The sequence below is a fragment of the Oryza sativa genome, chromosome 11 (genome assembly GCF_034140825.1).
Source record: "Oryza sativa Japonica Group chromosome 11, ASM3414082v1".
Taxonomy (NCBI): Eukaryota; Viridiplantae; Streptophyta; class Magnoliopsida; order Poales; family Poaceae; genus Oryza; species Oryza sativa.
In genome coordinates, this window is record NC_089045.1 from 8,236,398 (window position 1) to 8,256,991 (window position 20,594).

The following is a 20,594-nucleotide window of genomic DNA, read 5'->3' on the forward strand; positions in this document are numbered from 1 at the left end:
ATAGCCAATCTTGTGTGGAAGAATAGAGAGTCACGTGTTAAATATGAGAAAGTCATTAAGATGATAGGGTGCTAGATTGAAATATGCCTATCAAAAATAAATTTTTTAGATTAGGAAATATGCATATCAAAAGTAAATGTAGGGAGTAACTTCTAGCCTCTAGAATTTGTATAAAAATATAACAACTTTTACACCAACATCAAGATCCTCTATTATTTAATTTTCCCACATACCATCATTTCTCATCCAATCACAACCCTCTTCTATCTAATTCTACATAATTTCTTAATAACCACGTCCAACTTTAAAAATACTTACATTCTGGGACGGATAGAGTAGTTAATTATGCATTAATTCATCCTATCGTTTTGAATATCCAACTAATACCTCCCAGCACATCATAAATTCTAAGGGGGTGTTTAGATGAAGGGGTATAAAATTTTGGCGTGTCACATCAGGTATTATATAGGGTATCGCATGGTGTGTTCGGGCACTAATAAAAAACTAATTACATAATTAGTTTACTATACCACCATATTGTTAAGCCTAATTAATCTATCATTAGTAAATGTTTAATGTACCACCATATTATCAAATCATGGAGCAAATAGGTTTAAAAGATTCGTCTCGCAAATTAGTCACAATATGTGCAATTAGTTATTTTTTAGCCTATATTTAATATTTCATATAGGTGTTCAAACATTCGATGTAACAAGGGTGAAAATTTTAGGGTGGGATCTGAACAGAGCCTAAGTGTAGCTTAGAGCATGATGGTGACAATTGTTTCCATAAATTCTAATACCAAAATAGCAAAATCTCATATCAAATTCTCTAAAGAGTATTTATGATTTAAAATCACGTTACTATCTAATGGATGGATCAAAACTTTGACTCTGTAAAATAAAAATATAGGCCACCCTAAATTAACAATAAAATAAATAACTTTATCTAATGAGTTAGTTTCAATAGTTTGAAGGAAAAAGTACACCCAAGGTCCCTCAACTTGTCATCGAGATACAAAATCATCCTCAAACCGCAAAACCAGATATCCCACGTCCCTTAATTAATCAAAACCAGTCACAAGAGGTCCCTCTTAATCCCGGTTTGGTCCTACGTGGCTGCCGAGTCCAGCGTGGGACCCATGTGGGGCCCACGTGTCATGGTAATCCACGTCATCACCCTTCCTTTTTCTCCTCTTCTCTCTTTCAGGGAGAGGCAAAGCGGCGGCCGGCGGGTGCAGGGCCAGAGGCCAGCAGGAGAGAGGAGGGCGACGGCGGCCGGCGCCCAGCGGCGGCAGCTGGCGGGAAACACGGCGACGCGGCGGCCCCGACGGCGATGTCATCGACTGCGTGCCGACGCACCTGCAGCCATCCGGTTCGGGATGAAGCAGCCACGCGTCGCCGGCGTCGTCCGCCGCGACTCCACCAATGACGACCGCGACTCCACCTGCTCGTGCATGCCGAGGCGGCCTCTGTGCCGACGCTCCTCCTGTGCGTGTTCGGCTGCCCCTGGCGAGCGACGTTAGACTCTGCTTCGCGGCGGCCGCGCCGGAGGCCGTGGACGTGCCGCGGCTGGTGCTCCACTTCGACAGCGCTGGGTCATGGAGTAGCAGAGCTTGAGCACGGGGGCAGTGCCGCAGAACTCAGGGATTACGTCGCAGCTGAACCCGAACCTGAGATCCACGCACCCCTTCAGCTCCTCCAGGTCGTCGTCGACTCGTCGGTCAGGCTCCGCGCGTGCCGCCGCCGCCGCCATCGCTCCCGCTCCTCGCCGTACATGCGCCGCCGCCGAAGACGACGACGCCGCAGGGCTTCTCCTTGGCGACCACCACCGGCTTCGTCCGCCGTGGCCACGCCGCCTCCAACTGTACCCCGCACCACACGTCCTCGGCCTCGACCTAGGCCACCGCTGCCGCTCCGCCCGTGGCCTGCTGCCGTCGCCGCCGCGGTGCTCCGCCCGCCCTTTCGTGGCTCCAACACATCCCGTCTCTCCCGCCTCCCCTTCTCGAGCTCCATAGTCCCCACAGATCTCAGCGGCGAGCTGTGCCCGGCGGCGAGAGGACCATCGCCGCGGCCGTGCAAATCCGGCAGCTGAGCGGCGTGATCCATACGGCGGCGGCGGAGGAGGAGGAGACCGGGAGATTGGCCGCCGCACGCCGCTCCTCTCCCGCGAGCCGCCGCGCGCTGCTCCTCTTCCACAGGCCGCCGCACACCGCTGCCTCCTCGCCGGTGAAGACTCGGAGGTAATAGAGGTAGAGAGGGGAGAGGTGGACGCCGCCGCCTTGCCGCTCCTACTCGCCCGCCGCCATCCTCGCCACGCCGTTTCCCATCCACCACGCCACGCCGCTTTCCCATCCGCCACCCCACTGCGCGGCGCCGCCCCTCCGCTGGCCGCTGCCTGTCTCCTCCTCCCCGTGCCTCCGCCGCCGCCCAACTCCAAGGCCTCCCCCACTGGCGTCGCGGCCCTCGCACGGTCGCCGAGGAGCTCGGCCGGGCTGCCGCGGCCGCCGGCCGCCGTCGCGGCGCCGCCCTTCTCTCCCGCCTCGGCCCGCCGACCGGCCTCAGGCTGTCAGGCACAGAGAGCGAGAGGAGTAACCGAGGAAGAGGGGGAGAGTGACTCAGCCTGATAAGTCGGGCCCACGTGGATCCCATGCTGACTCAGCTGCCACGTAGGATAAAACCGGAATCGGATCCACCGAAGGACTGACCGGTTTTAATTAGTTAAGGGGCGCCGGATATCTGGTTTTGCAGTTTGCGGATGATTTTGTAACTCGATGATAAGTTGAGGGACCTTCGGTGTACTTTTTCCTTGTTTGAAAGGGCCACCGAAACTGGGCCTCGACTAGGCCCAATTGCCTCGGAATTTGACCAGCCCAATACCGAAGTGTTACCAGTACACACCACCCTCTTCACTTCGCCGCCGCCACCGCTGGCGACGGCGACCGCGAGCCTCCGCTATCCGACCTTACCTCGCCGCTGCCGCTGCCGCCGGCTGGGAGAGTGAGGGGCGGACGCGCGGAGGACGGTGCAGGCGCTTCGGTTACGGTCGGCCGAGGACCTGCAGCGAGTTCGGTTCGATCCGTGAGTTCTCCAGCTCGTCCTCTTCCGCGACTAGAAAAAAAACTGTGTTATGCATTCTGATACAACGAGTCTGTGAGTTATGTGATGTTTGTTTTGAATCGATTGCAATTGCCTGTCCCTAGCTCTACTAGAAATTTACTGAAAATGTTAATTGGTTGTGCACTTGTGTGTGATGCATTAGGTTAAATTTAGTGGAATCGTCTTAGATCGATCAGGTTGGTGGCCACATTAGGATGGATGGAACTCAATGGCAATCGCCAATTTGGCATGTCTGTTCAGTTGATTGTTGCATATTATTATTATTGATGCAGTAACGGAGCTCTGAAGCTTGAGGATATACACTGTGGGAGCTAGGGTGATAGGAACACACTCAATTTAGTATCTCTGTTGTTAGAATAGAAGTGGTAAAATCTGTGACATGTTACGAATGATTTTAGGAAGAATGATGGTCTTCCTCCCATGATTCATGCCGAGACTAGCCGGACCATGAAGCTGTCTTTTGTTTAGTAAAAGTCTAGAATTAAGAACTGCAAAAGGTTACACTTGAGGATTTCTTTTTTTTCGCGGCGCTATCTGGGTTGGAATATTCTCAAATGCAAATTTTTGTGATGGAGAACTGGTGAATCCTTGATTCCCCTTGTTTCTTTGATAACTTTTGTGCAAGCCAAAAGGAAGAGAGAGGAACACCTGAGAACAGTAGGTATGGGAGGCATTGGGAAAACACGGGAACATATTGTGATCCCTAATTTTAGAGGGAAATGATGGTCGAGGCTTTCCTCCATGTTCCCATGCCCAATGCTCTTAGATGCTCTTTTTCATCCTCTTCCCGACTCGCCTTCAAGACCTCATCATCTACACTATTGCCAAGCTGATTATGTGTGCCAAAGGGAAGAGGAAGGAGCACCTAAGGACAATAGGCATGGGAGGCATCGGGAAAACATCAAAACAAGTCGACCCCCCTAATTTAGAGGGGAAGAAGAGTTTGAACTTTCCTCCATGTTCCCATGCCCACTACTCTTAGGTACTCTTTTCTTCCTCTTCCTGACCCACTCTCTTTGCCTCGTCACTGAAGCCAACATATGAACATCTTTTGGCCTTGTCAACTAAAATATCTATATGAGCTGAAAGGAAGAGGAAGGAGCACCTAAGAACGATAGGAATGGGAGGCATCGGAAAATAGTGAGACAAATATATCCACCTCCAATTCTAGAAGTGAAAACTGATATCTCATTTTTCCACCATGTTCCCACTCCCACTGCTCTTAGATTACCTCTTTCTTCCTCTTCCTGGCTCATCCCAAACACCTAAGGCTCCAAATATTTCAGGCTTAGAACATGAACTGTTGATGATGCCTGTGGTGTTGAAGTATATATATAGACATAGGTGAAGCACCTAAACTGTATACTGTACAGGAGGCAATGAGTATGCACACATCATAATGAACCATAACACACAACAGTCAGTGACAGTGGGCCATAGATCATCTACTTTTAATGTAGACCTCATGCAATGGAGACACCAGTACATCTTCTGCCTACTCTCATATAAAACAGCTGACACAATAGTCCTTGGTTTTGAGCCTTGCAAGGTTAGTCATTAAATCTGAGCCATGCATTTACATAAGGAAGAAAGGAACCTATGCCATGAATTCATTCTGATTACTTTGAGAATGATAGTTGGGTGGAGGAAGAAATAATAGTGCTCGCAGTGGAGGATCACTGGAACCAAGCATAATTTTCTCACAATTAAAGATGATCTGCCCCAACATATAATGCTAGCCATTTTTTTAGACCATAGATCGAACCAGCTCTTTTAGAAAGCCAAGATAACAAGGTCTTTACAGGAAAGTAAAAACAGAAAATTAAAAAGAAGCAACAGATTTCAACGTTGGGGATGAACCAGTTTACACTTTCAGCATACCATCTACCTCTAAACAGGAAACTTAGCCCCTACCTACACTCCAGGGAACAAAGACTAGAAACAAAATGCAGCAAAGCAAAGAAAACTAGTTCAAATCGCCAGAGGTAGAACATCTGTGGGTCTCAGTTCCTGCATCCTGTCCATCACTTTTTCAATCCATTTCCCCGTCTTCTGTGTCTTCTTCCTTCAGAAATATCTTCCATTTCTGCAGCAGAACAATCATTCTAACCGAGATTTCACAAGAATGTTTTCATGCACTGTCATTTCTCCCACTCAACTGAGCCCAAGAAATAGCTGCCAACATCACCAGATACAAATTCAAATTCTTTGCATTCAACTTCTCAACATTGGCCAAATGCCATAAATTTTCAAACTCCCAGGGCACCTCTGCAAACCCCACAAGTTTCTGATCATACTCCAAGCAAAGACTGCATTCTAGGGGACAGTCAAACAAAATATACAATGCTAGCCATTTGGCCAACGAATATTACAATTTTCGCATAAGCAGAGACGCATCATGTAAGTGTAAGCTTCATTGGCTGATGGGTCTAAACTCTGAATACAGAGCATGGAACAAAACTAAAAAAGATCATACATTTGGTTTTACTGAAGGAGAAACTGCCATGAACTTTTGGTTGCAATCCCTTGAAGACCGGAAATCTGCAACATTAGTTTTATGTAATATATCCACTGAGAATCTAACATTTTCAGGACAGGCTTGATTCCTGTCGACCTGGAAGACTGAGAAATTTTGAGAAACAGTGTGGTTATTTAGCTCAGTTTCTGCTTAACCCTGTATAAAACAGATGATAAAAGTATTTTGAGTCTAAGGAAAAAGTAATAGAAGCAACTGGTTCCATTACCATCTGGATCATTTGAGGCGATTATATTTTAGAGAGCTGTGGATAGGTATTGTCACTATTCTTGTGCTGCTTTTTTGCTACATTTGCATTTCTCTTCTTTTCTGTCCACTCTAGTGGCCACGCATCAGTGCCAACTCAATTTGTCTTGTTCATAACATGCTGGGTTTTGATTTTTCTAATTTATATAATATCAACGAAAGAACTAACCTGATTGAACTATATTTTTTAAGTCTCTAGTGCTAACTACATGTCTCCAGCTTTAAAGTTGTGTGCATAGTGCATAGTTATTTTTTCAGTTTGTTCCAACTCTTATTTAGAGCAGCGCTGTATCAACCTTCTTGTTGCAAGGTCCTTTTTTTTTTTCCATTCCATGGAAAATCTTCGCATGTTATTCATTCAGACGGTTCCAACTTCCAAGTTACTGGCATAGCTTTTCAGTAATCCTAAATGCGCATTCATCCATGAGTTTGTAACAGAGTTCACTCTTCACACTGGCACACTGCAGTTGTATTAAGTGTGCAGTTTGTACTTTCTGCAGCTTTCAGAAATAGCCCGACATGAAATCTTCATCTAAGACACCAGAAGGTGTTAACTAGCAAAAGCATGCCTCTTTTTCTTTATAAAAGAACACTATATATTTCAGTAGCATTTGGATACTGACCAGGTCACTAAAGTTTTATAAATCACATTACTTTCTTACTGCGATGGGACTTAAGCATTCATTTCCTTACTAGGTAAAATCCACCAACTTTAGAGGAAAAAACAGTATGAAAATGCTGAACCAAGATTCAGAGACCATCTCTACATATGCATGATTTATGTATGGCTAGAAAAATAAAAAGACTCCAAGTCTTACCTTTTCTCACTCAACTAAGAAATGTGTGCAAGCCAACAGGAAGGGGAAGGAGTACCTAAGAACTGTAGGCATGGGAGGCATTGGGAAAAATGCTTAGCAAATCTCAACCTCTAAATTTAGAGGGAAGAAAAGTACATGTTCTTCCTCCATGTTCCCATGCCCACTGCTCTTAGACCCTCTTTTCTTCCTCTTCCCGACTCACTCTCAAGTGCTAAACCCTCATCATTTAGACATATGAATATGATTTGATATTTTTCACTCCCTCCACTAAAATATTGTGCGAACCAAAAGGAAGAGGAAGGAGCATCTGAGAACAATAGGCATGGGAGGAATCAGGAAAACCCAAATCTCAGCCCCTAGTTCTAGAGGCAGAAAAGAGCTTGGGCATTCCTCCATGTCCCATGCCCACTGCTCTCAGACCCTCTTTTCTTCCTCTTCCTGATTCGCTTCCAACACATCATTATCTAAACCTATGCATTGGTACTTCTGTTTCTCTCCCCTTAAAATAATAGCATGAGCTTAAAGGAAGAGGAAGGAGTACCTAAGATCGGTAGGAATAGGAGGCATCGGGAAAACGCAGAGCAAATTTCTAACTCCGATACTGGAGTAGAAAATTTAGCTTCAGGCTTTCCTCCATGTTCCTATTCCCATCGCTCTTAGAGGCTCTCTTTCTTCCTCTTCCCTGCTCACTCTCAAGCCAAAGAACATCACAACTATAACAACAAGACTCAAAGCTGTTGAAAAATGGCTGGAGTATTCTGTGGTATATATAAGCCTCTAGTGAAGTGCTCTAGACTGCACAGAAGCCCTGGATCAATGAACAAACCTAGTTCATGGTGCACCATAGCACTCAGAAGTCAATGACAGTGGGCCATCTGCATAAAAGGTCATCTGTGCATATATAGGCCTGCTAGACTGTAATCTTTGACCTTGCATTTACTGAAAGTGAAAGAAAGGGATCCATGCATTCACTCCCATTCTTATTAAGAACAAGAGAAGGGTAGGTGCAGGAAAAGTTGGTACCACCTCACATATGTCATGGACCTAATTCTCTGGTTCTTGTTTATAGAGATGCTACAAACTTCCCTAGGCAGTCAACAAATGAATATCAAGTGTTAATGACTTGAAAGTTTAACTTGAGTAGTCACAAAGCAATAGAAGAAATTAATACTGCTATATGATCCTACAGAACATATAATGTATGAAAGCGTGTATTATGTATTTTTACCCTACGGAGCAAGAGGTCTGAGGTCCAACAAATTTTGTGTACCTGTGTTCACTAACAACAGGAAAACAATATGGCACAAATATGATTTTTCAAATTGAGAGAACATCAGGAGACAATTAACATAATATATTCCTAGTAAAAATACACTTTGGCATTGGCATTTTCTCATCATGTGTGTCATGTTGATTCGGCATGATGTTGTATTTAGTACATCTACTAAAGTGTCCAGTATTTCCAGGACATGCTTAATTCGAAATAAACAGGACAAATCAGGAATCTTGAAGCGCATCAGGTAGCTTAGCTTGGTCTGAACTTCACCAGAATGTAGAAGAGATTATGCAGGATTGCAAATATCTTGTACCTAAGGTGAGAATACAGCAATCGTTGTGCTCTTGTTGGAAATACAAAGAAAATTGAAGCTCCAAATATGTTCTTACTATAATCTTGCTAATCGTACTACCATTGCAAGAGTACCAATCAATCAGAGCACTACAAACATGTGGCCTTGGATTTCACATGCCATTTTCACTATGAATGGCATTTTTCGATTGACAATCTATTTGCGGTGGCACTGATCTCGGTTTGTCTTGGAAGAACTAGTGACAAAAATGTGCCAATACGTGTGTTACCAGCTAAAGTATCTTGTATCCAGTAAATATGTTGGCAGAAGAACTAGGATTAATTTTGAAGAGTGGCCTAATCTGAAACGTGCTCCATCTTGTGTTCATTTGTTGCCTGGTATGCATCTTGTCTATCCCGTGGAACTCAATGAGAGGATGATAGCAATCTAACTGGAGTGTAGAATGTTGGAAGCTCAAGGTATGATTTCTCACTGTTATATATACTTCATCTCTTGCTAATACATGAGACATTTGCTTGCTGCGCCATGGCCTATGTAATCTTACTAGGAGTAGGTAGGAGCAATTACTATTGACTTGTTATAAATGGCCTCAGGTGTTCATGATACAAGTAATGTCCATTGTTTTCTCCAAGTATTATTCTTCACAAGAGTGCTCTAAACCAACCATCTGTCTAGATTATGGAATAGGCACACTATAACATGAAATCAGTACATGCATTTACATGTTGTCAACAAAAATGTGTTGTTTAATTTGGTAAGATTGTCATATATCATTTAAGCATCCCATGATTATGCATCTTATGGATTTATTCGTGAACAATCAAAAGTTAAATTTTATGTCATTGTTTCTGTAGATTGGCACTAAACTAGGGTATGCCATCATTTGAACTTGGGGGTCAGACATGCAAAAGGTAAGCAAAACATGCTGAACTAAATGAAAGTTGGATTCTGGTACCGCTTGGACAACCAAACCGCACAGTCCTACCAAATTTTTGTGAGACCAAAGGAAGAGGAAGTAGCACTTAAGAACAATAGGAATGGGAGGCACTTTTCCTTCATGTTCCCATTTCTACAGCTCTTATATAAACCTTCTTTCTCCCTCTTCCCAATCTCACTCTCAAGGTCCAGCCCATCACTCGAAATGCGGACATCTTTTCCTACTAGACAAATGTGCGAGACGAGAAGGAAGGGGAAGGAGCACCCAAGAACAATAGGAATGCGAGGCATCAGAAAAAAAAAAAGCCGAACGTCGAAGAAATTTAGAGCTCATGCTTTCCACCATGTTCCTATTCCCCCTTCTCTTGATTTCTTGAACCCTCTCATTCTTTCCCTTCCCTAGCTCACCCTCCCTGCTGCCAAGTGCTGTGCAGAACTCGGAAAATAAGCTATGTGAGTGATGAGCAATGAGCACTCCTACTGCACGGTGTACCATACTTCCAGTCCATAGGACATATCAGTGATGGCAGTGGGACTATATGGATTTTGTGTTGTAAATGTAGATGAACACATTTTTGGCTGTAGGGAGGTGGTCTTCTACTCTTGCATATCAACATACATGAAAAGCTGACTGTAGGCTAGTCCTGACTCCTGACCCTGAGCTTTGCATCTACAACCCAAAGAAAAATAAATTAAAGGAACATGGAGCTAGACACATCCTTGTTGGATCTCAAGCGACTCATGCAAAACAAAAGAGAAAAATAATATGAACAAAGAATACTCCTATCCTTGTAATTGAAATTGTCGTAAAACTGGTTCTGTTTGTTCTAAAGAAAAACTGGTTTCGTTTCAACACGGCCCCTGTTATTCTAAAGCATTCCATGTACAAAGTCTGTGCAGAATTAAGAGGGGAACAAAATTAGACCAACAAATGAAAACACCATTTGGACTTTACAACTTCAGAGAGGTGATGGATTTGGACTTGAATAACTTTGTTCACTTAAATTGTCTAATTAATTTGTACAGATCTTATGATCATCAATCCAATGGGCATGACAAGCATGCCACTGAACCTGTTTCCTATACCTCGACATGACATCATACAAAATATTCAGATTATACTTGCTAATTGCTACACAGGACAAACCACTTTTAACATGCTTTGGAGGCAAGGCAAGTCGGCCTTCAGTGTGGTTGGTAATAAACTGATAGCAAAATGGTGCGAATTACTTGTAGTTGCCTAATTGTTTTTGAAAAGAGAAGTTGCCTAATTGTGGCAGTATCAATTTACATTGACATTGTGGTAAGATTCCCACTAGGCCACAATGTTTTTTTTAGAGGAAAAAAGAACTTCATTACTTGACCAAAACAGCTATATCGCTGTTCACCAGGTTACAAACAAACTCAGGAAACTGTCCTGACCAAACTACAGGAGTAGAGGAACCAAAGGCAGCACCTTTTGCTAGTTCATGCGCAACACTATTACAAGCTCTACGACAATACACAACCTTTATCACATCAAACTGCAAAGAGAATAAATTCCTAACTTCACGAATCACAGCAGCGTTCCCACTAGGCCACCATGGTTGAAGTGGCGTAAAATAATGATGTTGAGTTACTACTCCACTTCAGATTTTCATGGTTAAAGTGACGTTAGTAAGTAATAATATACAGAAACATTAGCAGTTCAAATGGCTTCCAATTTGGTGAGCCATGTCAAAAGTTTGTGCCTTGTGCTATTTTATTCGCAGAATTTTTTTTTAGCAATCTGTGTTGGCAGTTTTGCAGAATTTCATATTCTTCAATTACCTTATGCTATATGGATCATTTGTGCATGAGAAAACGATTGCTCTTTACCATGTTGCACAATGCAGAGCGTAGGAAGTAAATTCGAAGTTATGACGGAGATGAAATGGATTCTTTATATGCAGTGTGCAAGTTCCGATTACCAACAACTACGTGTCTGGTCTCTCCAAAATTTATAACACTAGCAAAAAAAAGAAAAAATCCAAGTCCAAAGGGTAGGCACCTCCATTCCCCCCCCCCCCCCCCCACACACACACATTGTGCAAGCTAGAAAGGAAGTGGAAGGAGCATATAACAACAATAGGTATGGGAAGCATTGGGAGAACACCATAAACATTATCTTCACCCCACAATTCTAGTGTAGAATAATACAATGTAGGCTTTCCTCAATGTTCCTGGCTCGCTACAAAATTACCAAACTCTCCACATACAAATCAGTACACAAAATATGTTCTGTTTTTCTTTGCGAGACCGTGCAAGCCAAAGGGAATATGAAGGAGAACCTTACAACCATAGGAGTGAGAGGCATCAGGAAAACATGAGCGAGTTGGGAACTCCACCTCCCCGCACGGAAAACAGGACGGTTCATTAAAGCATGATTAATTAAGTATTAGTTTTTTTTTGAAAATAGATCAATATAATTTTTAAAGTAACTTTTGTATAGAAATTTTTTATGAAAAACGTACCATTTAACCGTTTAAAAAGCGTACACGCGAGGGAGGAGAGTTGGGAACTCTAAGAAAAGAACACAGCTAAGTGCTTGAGGGGACATCATTAGCACTTTGGCTTTCCTTCGTATTCTCATTCCTACGATTCTTTGGACGATATAGACATAGCGGCCAGTGATAGTGGGGCTGTGGTGAAATGCACTTATTAATTTGGAGTGAATGCGAATGCAAAATACATCAGAAGTTCTTTCTCTAGGTTCTGCAACTGAGGTAACCCCTCTATTACTCTATATGTAAAATTGAGGAATTGCGCACCCAATAAATTTAGCTTTTTGGTGATTTTGTATTTATACACGTATATTTCTTTATATGCTTATTTATGTTTTTGTCTATATAATTCTATATGGAACCTAACAAATAGTGCGTGACAGACAAGCTGTAGCTCAGAAAAGAATGGCATTATGCTCGCCAACGAAGTCCATTTTATGGTAGTCCTAAACCAAAAAGGTAAATTTGCTTTCATATTGTAAGCCTCAATCCCAAGGAGTGGTTGATCCAAATTAATCAAATTTTTACATTTGAATTCATGTAATTGCGAGACAGTATGAACAAATTACCGGACGACGTGGATCCATTTTATTAATTGTATACACTCGGTGAAACTATCATTTTAAAGGAAAAAAAAGGATCATGAACTAGAACGTGAAAACACATTAACGTTTTCTTTCCCTTTTTTCATGATGTGTAAGCATCCTAGTAGTGCTTTTTTTTTTCTCCCTTCCCTTGTTGTACTGTGTATGCGTCGATTCATTCAGTACATACATGTTGGCTTTTAGGTCTTCAGCTATGTATCAAGTAATTCGAATGCAGCAAGAACAAGCAAATGATGACAGAATCCCGAAGAACACATCCTGTCACCTCTGCAAAGTTCAAGAGAGGCATGTACTCTGTATATAGGTGTTGACATTTCATTTCTAATTGAGGAGCCCTTTGAAACAGAGAGTTTGAAAGGATTGATTCTTACCAATTATTTTGAAATTTCTATAAAACTAGCCTATGATGTTGCGTATTTACGCGACTCTAGGCCTCCTATTATGTGGTATGTGGGAGTGGCTCTCGGTTTTTATGGGTTTCTCGTTGCTCTAAAAAGACATAGGTGAGGATGACTAATATTATGATAATACAATTAAAAAGCTTAATATTTGTTACAATTTTTTATAAGTTTTTTTTTGTCGGCACGTGCTCTTTATAGCCTATATACAAATATTTGTAAGGTTTTAAGGAATGAGTTTGATTTAATTTTGAATTCATATGAAAAGCATTAAACTTATGTTCGGGTGACCATGACTGTGCATGCAACTATAGCAATTTTGTTGTCAAATATATTAAAATTAATTGTTAGAAATAAAATTAATCAAATGAATATACATTTTGTATAAGCTCTAAATAGCTCAATCTTGACCGGTGAATCTTTGGTTATGATGAGGGTTTATTTGTAAAATAGTTTTTACAATAGATGCAAACCCTAAATTATATACATAACCTTATACTTTCCTATGCTTATTCTTTAGCTTTTCCTTCTTTCTTTCTTTCTTTCATTTTCTAGTAGCTTCATCTCCGGAAACCTCTTGAGTTACTATGTTTACCATCCATCTAATCCAACTGCCAAGATTCACTTATCCTCTTTGTCTTATAGTGAATTCAACGGCTAATATTTATCGAATGATGTGGCTCATCCTCGTTTCATTTTGAGTTTCACTTTTCATTAGTTAAGATGTGCTATTTTAGATGAATTTAGGAAGAAAATAAACACCAGGTTTCACGTTATGTTTTCTTCACGTCCCTTGTGGTCCTATGTTTTTCTATCAATTAAACGTTAGTTTAAAACTTTCTTGTGTCTTGAAACCTTTTAAGTACCCCTTTGAAACGCATAATTGAGAAAAACATAGAAATAGGAAAAACGTAGCAATAGAATGACATACTTATTGGATTCCTAGGGGATTTTTAAACACAAGAAAGTCTCCAAACTATCGTTTGATTAGCACATAGGAAAAAAAACATAAATTTTTAGACGCATGAAGAGAAAAACATGAGGTCTCACCTCATATTTATTTTCCTTCAAAATTGCTCTAGTAAGGTTTATTTTATAGGAATTTCAAAGGAATTGGTGGAAACAATCCTTTATGTCAAAGGACTATAGGATTATTTCTCATAGGATAAAGTTGTCTAGAATTTCTTGGTTTTTCATTTGTTTCAAAGGGGGCCTAAGAATACAAACTGACAACCTCTGACCACTGGGACGCTAGATCTGGTGTCATGGAGGTTGCTTGGGAAGGGGTAGAAGAGATTGAGGAGTGGTGGAGGCGACGACACTGCAACTATGAATAGGTGACGACGGTGGTCACTCCAATCACAGAAGTTAGAACAGGTGGCGACAATACATCTGTTACGGATCATCTAATCCCCTGCAGCCATATTGAAATTTCGATAAGTTCATCTGTTATAGATCCAACGGTTTCTTTTTTATCTGTCGGAGATAAGTTCATCTAACACGTGTCTTTTATATATATGATAGATGATCCATCATAGATGTCTAGCTGGGGATTTAGCCACATACATACTCCTTTCATTCCTAGTACAATGGATCTAGCTAGAGTGAGTGATGTGACGTTTCATAGTACAATGAATATGGATATGAGTATGCTTTTTTATCCTATCTTATTTGTTTTTTATGTAATGGAGGGAGTAGGATGCAGCCTTTCTTCAAGAAAATTCAAAAGCACATTAATTAATTTATATACACACGGTAACAATTCTCACTCTCAAAGTTCATATTTATATATAGAGAGATGCTGAAACGCATGTCATGCAAGCGACGCATGTCACAAATAACACCTCCACACACGCAACACCACACTCTTCTACAAAATCGTATTTACTCACGTACGAAGACGACGACGACGGCGAGCTTGTAGCCACAGTGCCACATCGATCGATCGCCGGAATTAATTAATCCAGATGATCTCTCTCCTTCCTAACTAAACTCATGGCATCACCTCGCCGTCGTCGGCGGCGGCGGAGTGCATGGTGGCGAGGGCCATCTTCTTGAGCTTGGCGACGATCATGATGACGAGCTTGCTGTTGAGCCGGCTGACGAAGCACCGGGGCAGCCACCCGGCGGCGGGGTCGAGCTGCACGACGTAGGTGACGACGCAGCAGGGCGGGCCGTCGCCGCCGTCGCCGGCGTCGAGCTTCTCGACGACCCAGCCGGACTGGAGCAGCAGGCCGGCGCCGCGGGCGCCGGAGGAGGAGCCGGGGGGCAGGAGGCCCGCGGCGATCTCCTTGGGCAGCGACGCCACGGCGACCACCAGCGTGCCGTCGTCCATGGTCTGGCGGCGCTCGTAGACGACGACGTCGCGGCGGCGGAAGAGGCCGGCGGTGCGCTTGGAGGCGTCGGCGCCGAGCTTGAGGTGGACGATGCTCAGGTCGTCGCCCAGCTCCCTGATGTACCGGGCGTCCACCAGGTCCGACTCCCACTGCTGCAATATTATTGTTTTATTTGTTTATTTAATTAAGCAGTATTAATAAATATATATGGATATGTAAAAATTAATTAATTAAATAGATACCAGTACATCTGTTTTATATTATAAGCTGTTTTGACTGTTTTGTTAGTTAAATTTATTTAAGTTTAATTAAGTTTATTAAAATATATATAGTAACATTTTCAACACGAAATAAACATATTATTAAAATATATTCAACATATATTTAATAAAACTAGCTTACTGTTTTAGATGTTGCTAAAGGTTTTCTTTTATGAATTTTAAAGAAATGTTGACTTAAAAAGTCAAAACGACTTATACTATACGGAAGGAGTAATTGCAGTGTAATTCAATTGGATTATTGGACCCTCTTCAAGAGTATAACTATGCACCGAATATCAATTTATTTCTACCTTTTTTATATTATGAGACATTTTAATTTTTCTAAGTTAAACTTTCATGAGTTTTACCGTGTTTATCCAAAATTGTACCACATCTATAACATTAAATTAGTTTTATTAAATATAAAATTAATATATTTTTATACTATATTTGTTTTATATTTAAAATTTTATTATATTTTTCTATACCCCTAATTAAAGTTAAAAAAGTTTGATTTAGAAAAAAAATTTTAAGTGTCTTGTAATTTGAAACGTAGAAAGTAAAACTATAATTTCTTTATTTACTTATTAACTAGTGAAATTATACTTGAAAATTACTATATTTTATTAAATATAGTGTTAATATATTTTTATACTATATTTGTTTTATATTTAAAATTTTATTATATTTTTCTATACCCTTAATTAAAGTTAAAAAAGTTTGAGTTAGAAAAATTTTTTAAGTGTCTTGTAATTTGAAACGTAGAAAGTACAACTATAATTTCTTTATTTACTAATTAACTAGTGAAATTATACTTGAAAATTATTACGGTCAATGTTCAGATTAAAGCGGTCAATTCACACCTAATAAAGTGGTTATATGAGGGATGTGCTAGTCAAAAGATAAAGATGTTTGGAAGAGGACCATTGCTGCATGCAAAGATCTTAATTTTAGCCATTGGACTATCTGGCCTAGTAATTTTGGGCCCATAAATGGCCCATTTCACTAATTAATTCGCCAAGTACAATTAATTAGCTGCCGACCAGGCGAGAGCCATTCTAATTAATTAAGGTCACAAATTGTCTGATCGGGACCGATTTAATTCAGAATGGTATTAATTAATTTCCTGCTTAATTCAAATTAAGCTTGCCGATCAATACTCCAGATAGCTGGTTACGTACAAAGAAGTTTTCGATCTTCTATTTTTTCCTACTATTCCCCTGTTTTAAACCTTATCTTATTTTTCACTTGCACTTGCGTAGTTTTTACCACTGTTTTGCACTATCTAATTTTTAGAAATTTAATTGGTGTCCAGCTCGACGGAGATGACTACTAAAAGAAAACAAAATTGGTAATTTCACACATGCACATCGTCTTTTTCGTTTTGAATTAAAACAGGAAATTGCTGACAACAATCTGACAGGCTGCGTGCCTTTAATTAGCCGTTAAGACAATCATGTTCACGTTAATTAAGGTTTTGGCATGTGGGTACACGTGCCCTCACATGGCACCGTGTGCCCCTGCCTGACACTACTGCCAGCCCACGAGTTTAGAGCGTAATTAAATCAGCATACATGCGTGCATGCATCATCTAATTAATTGGAGTAATTGATTAATTACCACATCTCTCTGATTATGATACACACATGGCTCTAATTAATCATCCTCATATACCCATCTCTTTCTCTCTCGATCTGTCTAATTTTCCCCTTTTTTTTGCTGATCTCGAAGTGCCAAATGATTTGGCCTGTACTTGTGGGCTCGTAGATTCATGCATATGCCTGCCTCGTCTCACACATGTTACTGCAGTAGTTTCTTTTTTTTTCTGTCTTTAGTAGATTAATGTAGGTTGCTTCGTTGTTTTACATTTTTAAATTTGTCTTTTAAATATTACAATTTCTTTTAAAGTTTTTCTTCTCCATATTTGCTCTACCAAAATGCTACTCTCTCCCAATTAATATCAAGTGTAGTTCAAGGGCAATAAGATTATTTTACTTTTAACTCTAGAGCACAAGTAAAGAAACAACTCATATTCAAAGTAAAAGAGAGTATTTTCTCAATTAATTAGCTTTGTTCACAGAAATAGCTAGAGACGGAGCCAGCTCCTGAGCTAGCCGTTGTTATTATTAACGACACGAAAAATACTCATAAAAATTAACCGAAAGTCTAAAAAATGTTCTTCGTCCTCAGGCTTCACGACATCGCTGGCTCTATAATGCAATATTTTAGTAAAGGCTGTCGTTTTCCTTATTTTTTTCCAATGGCAGTAATAATAATTTCTTGGGAACAATTTTCTGGATGTGTCAGGTACGTGTCAATCTGACGATGCGACATGCATGGCCGGGGGAGCAGCATGGCGACAAGTTGGCATCAGAATTTTGTTGCAGCGTGCATGAGGAGAGGTGTAGTGGGGCTAGCTAGGTAGTAGTAGGAACTTTGGTTACTGTTACATTAGTATTTCTATACAGTCTGTGTACAGTAGAAAACAGAGACTTCTCTGCAGCACAATACCCCTCCATTAATTAATTTTGTTAGCTTTGGCTTTTGTTAATCAATAATGTGGTCTTTGAGCTTTTGTAGTTGGTAAGCCTAAAATTTTCCAAGCCACATGTTTTGTAGACTCTGATCTAGAGAGCTAAAAAAAGTAGTCATATTAGTTATTTTGGTTTATTGGTGCAAGAATAACACAAACAATTTGAGAAAGAATTTGCAAAAGAATTCGTAGATTCTTCATTTCGCCTACAATCGTCTATACCTAACTTATAAGTAAAACTTTTATATTTCAACTATACGATGAAAAAACATCAAAATCAAATCAACTCTTAAAATAGGTTTTAAAATTTAAATTTTACTGTACGATTAGGGTTAGGCATTTTAGTTATAGGTATGCTAATACTTATTGCATCATGTTATATCGAATAAAGCTGGAAAAACAAATGTACAAGGGCTAGGTTTCTAATTAAGTACCAAAAAAATAGACACACTTTACCTATCACTGATACCTGGACTGTTAATTACTGCATGCTCGTACAATTGGTAAATTCCTTTGCATTCATGGTATCGTACAATAGGTCGTTCAAAATGGTACAAATTGGTAGATTTGTACCATGCACAAAAAAGGGTACGTTTAATTTGAAGGCCTTTAAGAATCACGGGCGTAACAAAGATACTAGCTACGACGACAGGTACGGTGGGTTGGGCTGGCGGTCGGATCACGAGACAACAACGCATTAACTTTACTCATCAATGGTAACACGTTTTACTAATCTACTGTCACCGTTACCCAATTATACCCATTTATTACGTAGGTCCTGTGTAGTTCCTAAAATAAAAACTTTCACACTATCACATAGAATGTTTGGACACATGTATAGAATATTAAATGTAGGCAAAAAATAAAACTAATTACACAGATTGCGTGTAAATTATGAGATGAATCTTTTAAGCCTAATTACGTCATGATTTGACAATGTGGCGCTACAGTAAATATTTGCTAATGATAGATTAATTAGGCTTAATAAATTTGTCTAGCAGTTCCCTGGCGGAATCTGTAATTTATTTTGTTATTATATTACATTTAATACTTCAAATGTGTATCCGTATATCCGATATGACAACCAAACGTAAAAATTTTTCCAAACTAAACAATGCCATAGTATTATAAAAAAATGCTGTGCATTTTCACACCATATGTACGTAATGTGTGTACTCTCACAGTCACGGTAGTACGGTATAGGGGTAGTACGTTGTTGTTGGTTGCTTTTTAATCAATTAATTAGTTAGTGAAATTGCATCAATATTAATTCGACAATTTGATCAGTTGTAGGTACTAGCAATTATTTGTCGTTGGAGATTGATGAGAAAGGACGGATAACTTGGGTATTGAGAGCTACTGCTCGAGAGAAAGTGTTTTAGTTTTCAGTACAAATTAATTCGTTGAAAAGGAAGGATATATTTCAAACCTTATTAAAAGGTCTTAATTAGTTGTTCACTTTAATCTAAAGCAAAAAAAATCCTTTGCAAAAAAATACCTTTTATTAATCTCTCTTTAGTGAAACCTCTTGAATTAAGTTTTCTTCCTTTATTGATGATTACTTAACCAAAAAACGTTTTAGTTTCCCAGGCTTTAGTTAATGATCCATTAAATAAAAGCAGTAAAAGTAATTGAGATTGTGTTCTTTTCCACGCTTTCCTAACTTGTAGTCTCTCGCTTTTCATGTACACACACGATTTCAACAAACCGCTAAACAATATGTTCTTTTAAAATGTCTCATATAGAAAATATGTTAAACAAATCATATTAATCTTTTTAAAATTTTATTAACTAATATTTAATTAATCATGCGTTAATTCGTCCGCTTGGTTTAGCAGTGCCAGGAATACTGCTAATTAAAGTGGCAGGTACCTTGGCGGCGTCGACGGCGTTGGCGACGGCCATGAACTTCCCCGGCGAGACGGCGTGCAGCAGCCACCGGCTCCGGAAGACGTGCGCCGCCCCGGCCCGCCGCTTCGATATCTCCACGCCGTTGCAGTACGCGAGCACCTTCCACCCATCGTCGCCGCCGCCGCCGCCGCCGCCGGAGTCCGACGCGGCGAGGAGCTCCTGGATGCAGCTCTCGCTCGCGTAGCTCACGTACCTCTTCAACGAATCCTCACTTATAGACCTGATTCAATTAATTAATTTATTTGCACACACAAATCAAAATAATTAACACATGATCGTCATCAGGCAATTCATTAATCTTCACTGATTTTCTTGCTCATGCATTTCACGGATTAACACGTGAATTTTCTGTCCAAAATAATGTTGATATGTTGATAGGCAACTCATGATAAGACTAGACGGACCTATGGACATATAGGGTGATTATATTAAAGAAACAAAAAATGGTGAACATATGAATAGATGTTGATAGTTTTGTGTGATGAGAGAGTTTGCATGTATGCATGCCTACCATGATCTGGAGCAGACAGAAGGGGATGATGTTGGAGAGGAGCCACCACCACTGCTCATTGCTTCTTCTTCTTCTTCCTTCCTTTCTTCTGAAAGATATCTCTTTTGGCTAGCTAGCTAGCTAGGTAGCTTCTACAACCTCTCTGATGATGATGATATCTTGATGAGTTGAGTTGAGACTTGAGAGTGAGTGAGAATATGCAAAGGGGGATGGAATTGGGGTAGTAAGATTGGCCTTCTCTCTCTCTCTCTCTCTGAAATGGAAATGGAGATGT

At 40.6% G+C, this 20,594-nt stretch overlaps 2 protein-coding genes and 2 long non-coding RNA genes across 5 annotated transcripts; 2 read left to right on the top strand and 2 right to left on the bottom strand.

Moving 5' to 3' along the window:
• Positions 1–901: 901 nt before the first annotated feature.
• Positions 902–3,234, bottom strand: LOC9266245 (uncharacterized). Its single transcript, XM_015761191.3, has 2 exons — positions 1,673–3,234; positions 902–1,593 (listed from the first exon to the last, which is right to left on the bottom strand). The coding sequence occupies exon 1, from the start codon at positions 2,649–2,651 to the stop codon at positions 1,692–1,694; it is 960 nt and encodes a 319-aa protein (XP_015616677.2). The 5' UTR covers positions 2,652–3,234; the 3' UTR covers positions 902–1,593; positions 1,673–1,691.
• On the top strand, positions 2,895–9,852 carry LOC107279252 (uncharacterized). Of its 2 annotated transcripts, XR_010737787.1 has the most exons (5): positions 2,895–3,080; positions 8,186–8,313; positions 8,417–8,766; positions 9,163–9,219; positions 9,431–9,852. It is a non-coding gene; the product is annotated as an uncharacterized lncRNA (long non-coding RNA). The 2 variants fall into 2 exon arrangements; XR_010737786.1 differs by lacking the exon at positions 9,431–9,852 and having other exon boundaries at positions 9,163–9,305.
• A 2,295-nt stretch (positions 9,853–12,147) lies between these two features.
• LOC136354063 (uncharacterized) lies at positions 12,148–12,912 on the top strand. Its single transcript, XR_010737788.1, has 2 exons — positions 12,148–12,225; positions 12,555–12,912. It is a non-coding gene; the product is annotated as an uncharacterized lncRNA (long non-coding RNA).
• A 1,564-nt stretch (positions 12,913–14,476) lies between these two features.
• On the bottom strand, positions 14,477–20,594 carry LOC4350186 (uncharacterized). The gene is made up of 3 exons (XM_015760454.3): positions 20,321–20,594; positions 19,771–20,029; positions 14,477–15,257 (listed from the first exon to the last, which is right to left on the bottom strand). Exons 1-3 carry the CDS (start codon positions 20,377–20,379, stop codon positions 14,763–14,765), a joined length of 813 nt encoding a protein of 270 aa, XP_015615940.1. The 5' UTR covers positions 20,380–20,594; the 3' UTR covers positions 14,477–14,762.

Bases quoted from the DNA above. Each gene is read 5' to 3' on its own strand.
- LOC9266245 (XM_015761191.3), bottom strand. From the start codon at position 2,651: ATGGGATCCACGTGGGCCCGACTTATCAGGCTGAGTCACTCTCCCCCT.
- LOC4350186 (XM_015760454.3), bottom strand. From the start codon at position 20,379: ATGAGCAGTGGTGGTGGCTCCTCTCCAACATCATCCCCTTCTGTCTGC. The intron at 20,030-20,320 runs GTAGGCATGCAT...TAATTGAATCAG, and splicing joins TCTGTCTGCTCCAGATCATG to GTCTATAAGTGAGGATTCGT. The intron at 15,258-19,770 runs GTACCTGCCACT...ATAATATTGCAG, and splicing joins ACGCCGTCGACGCCGCCAAG to CAGTGGGAGTCGGACCTGGT.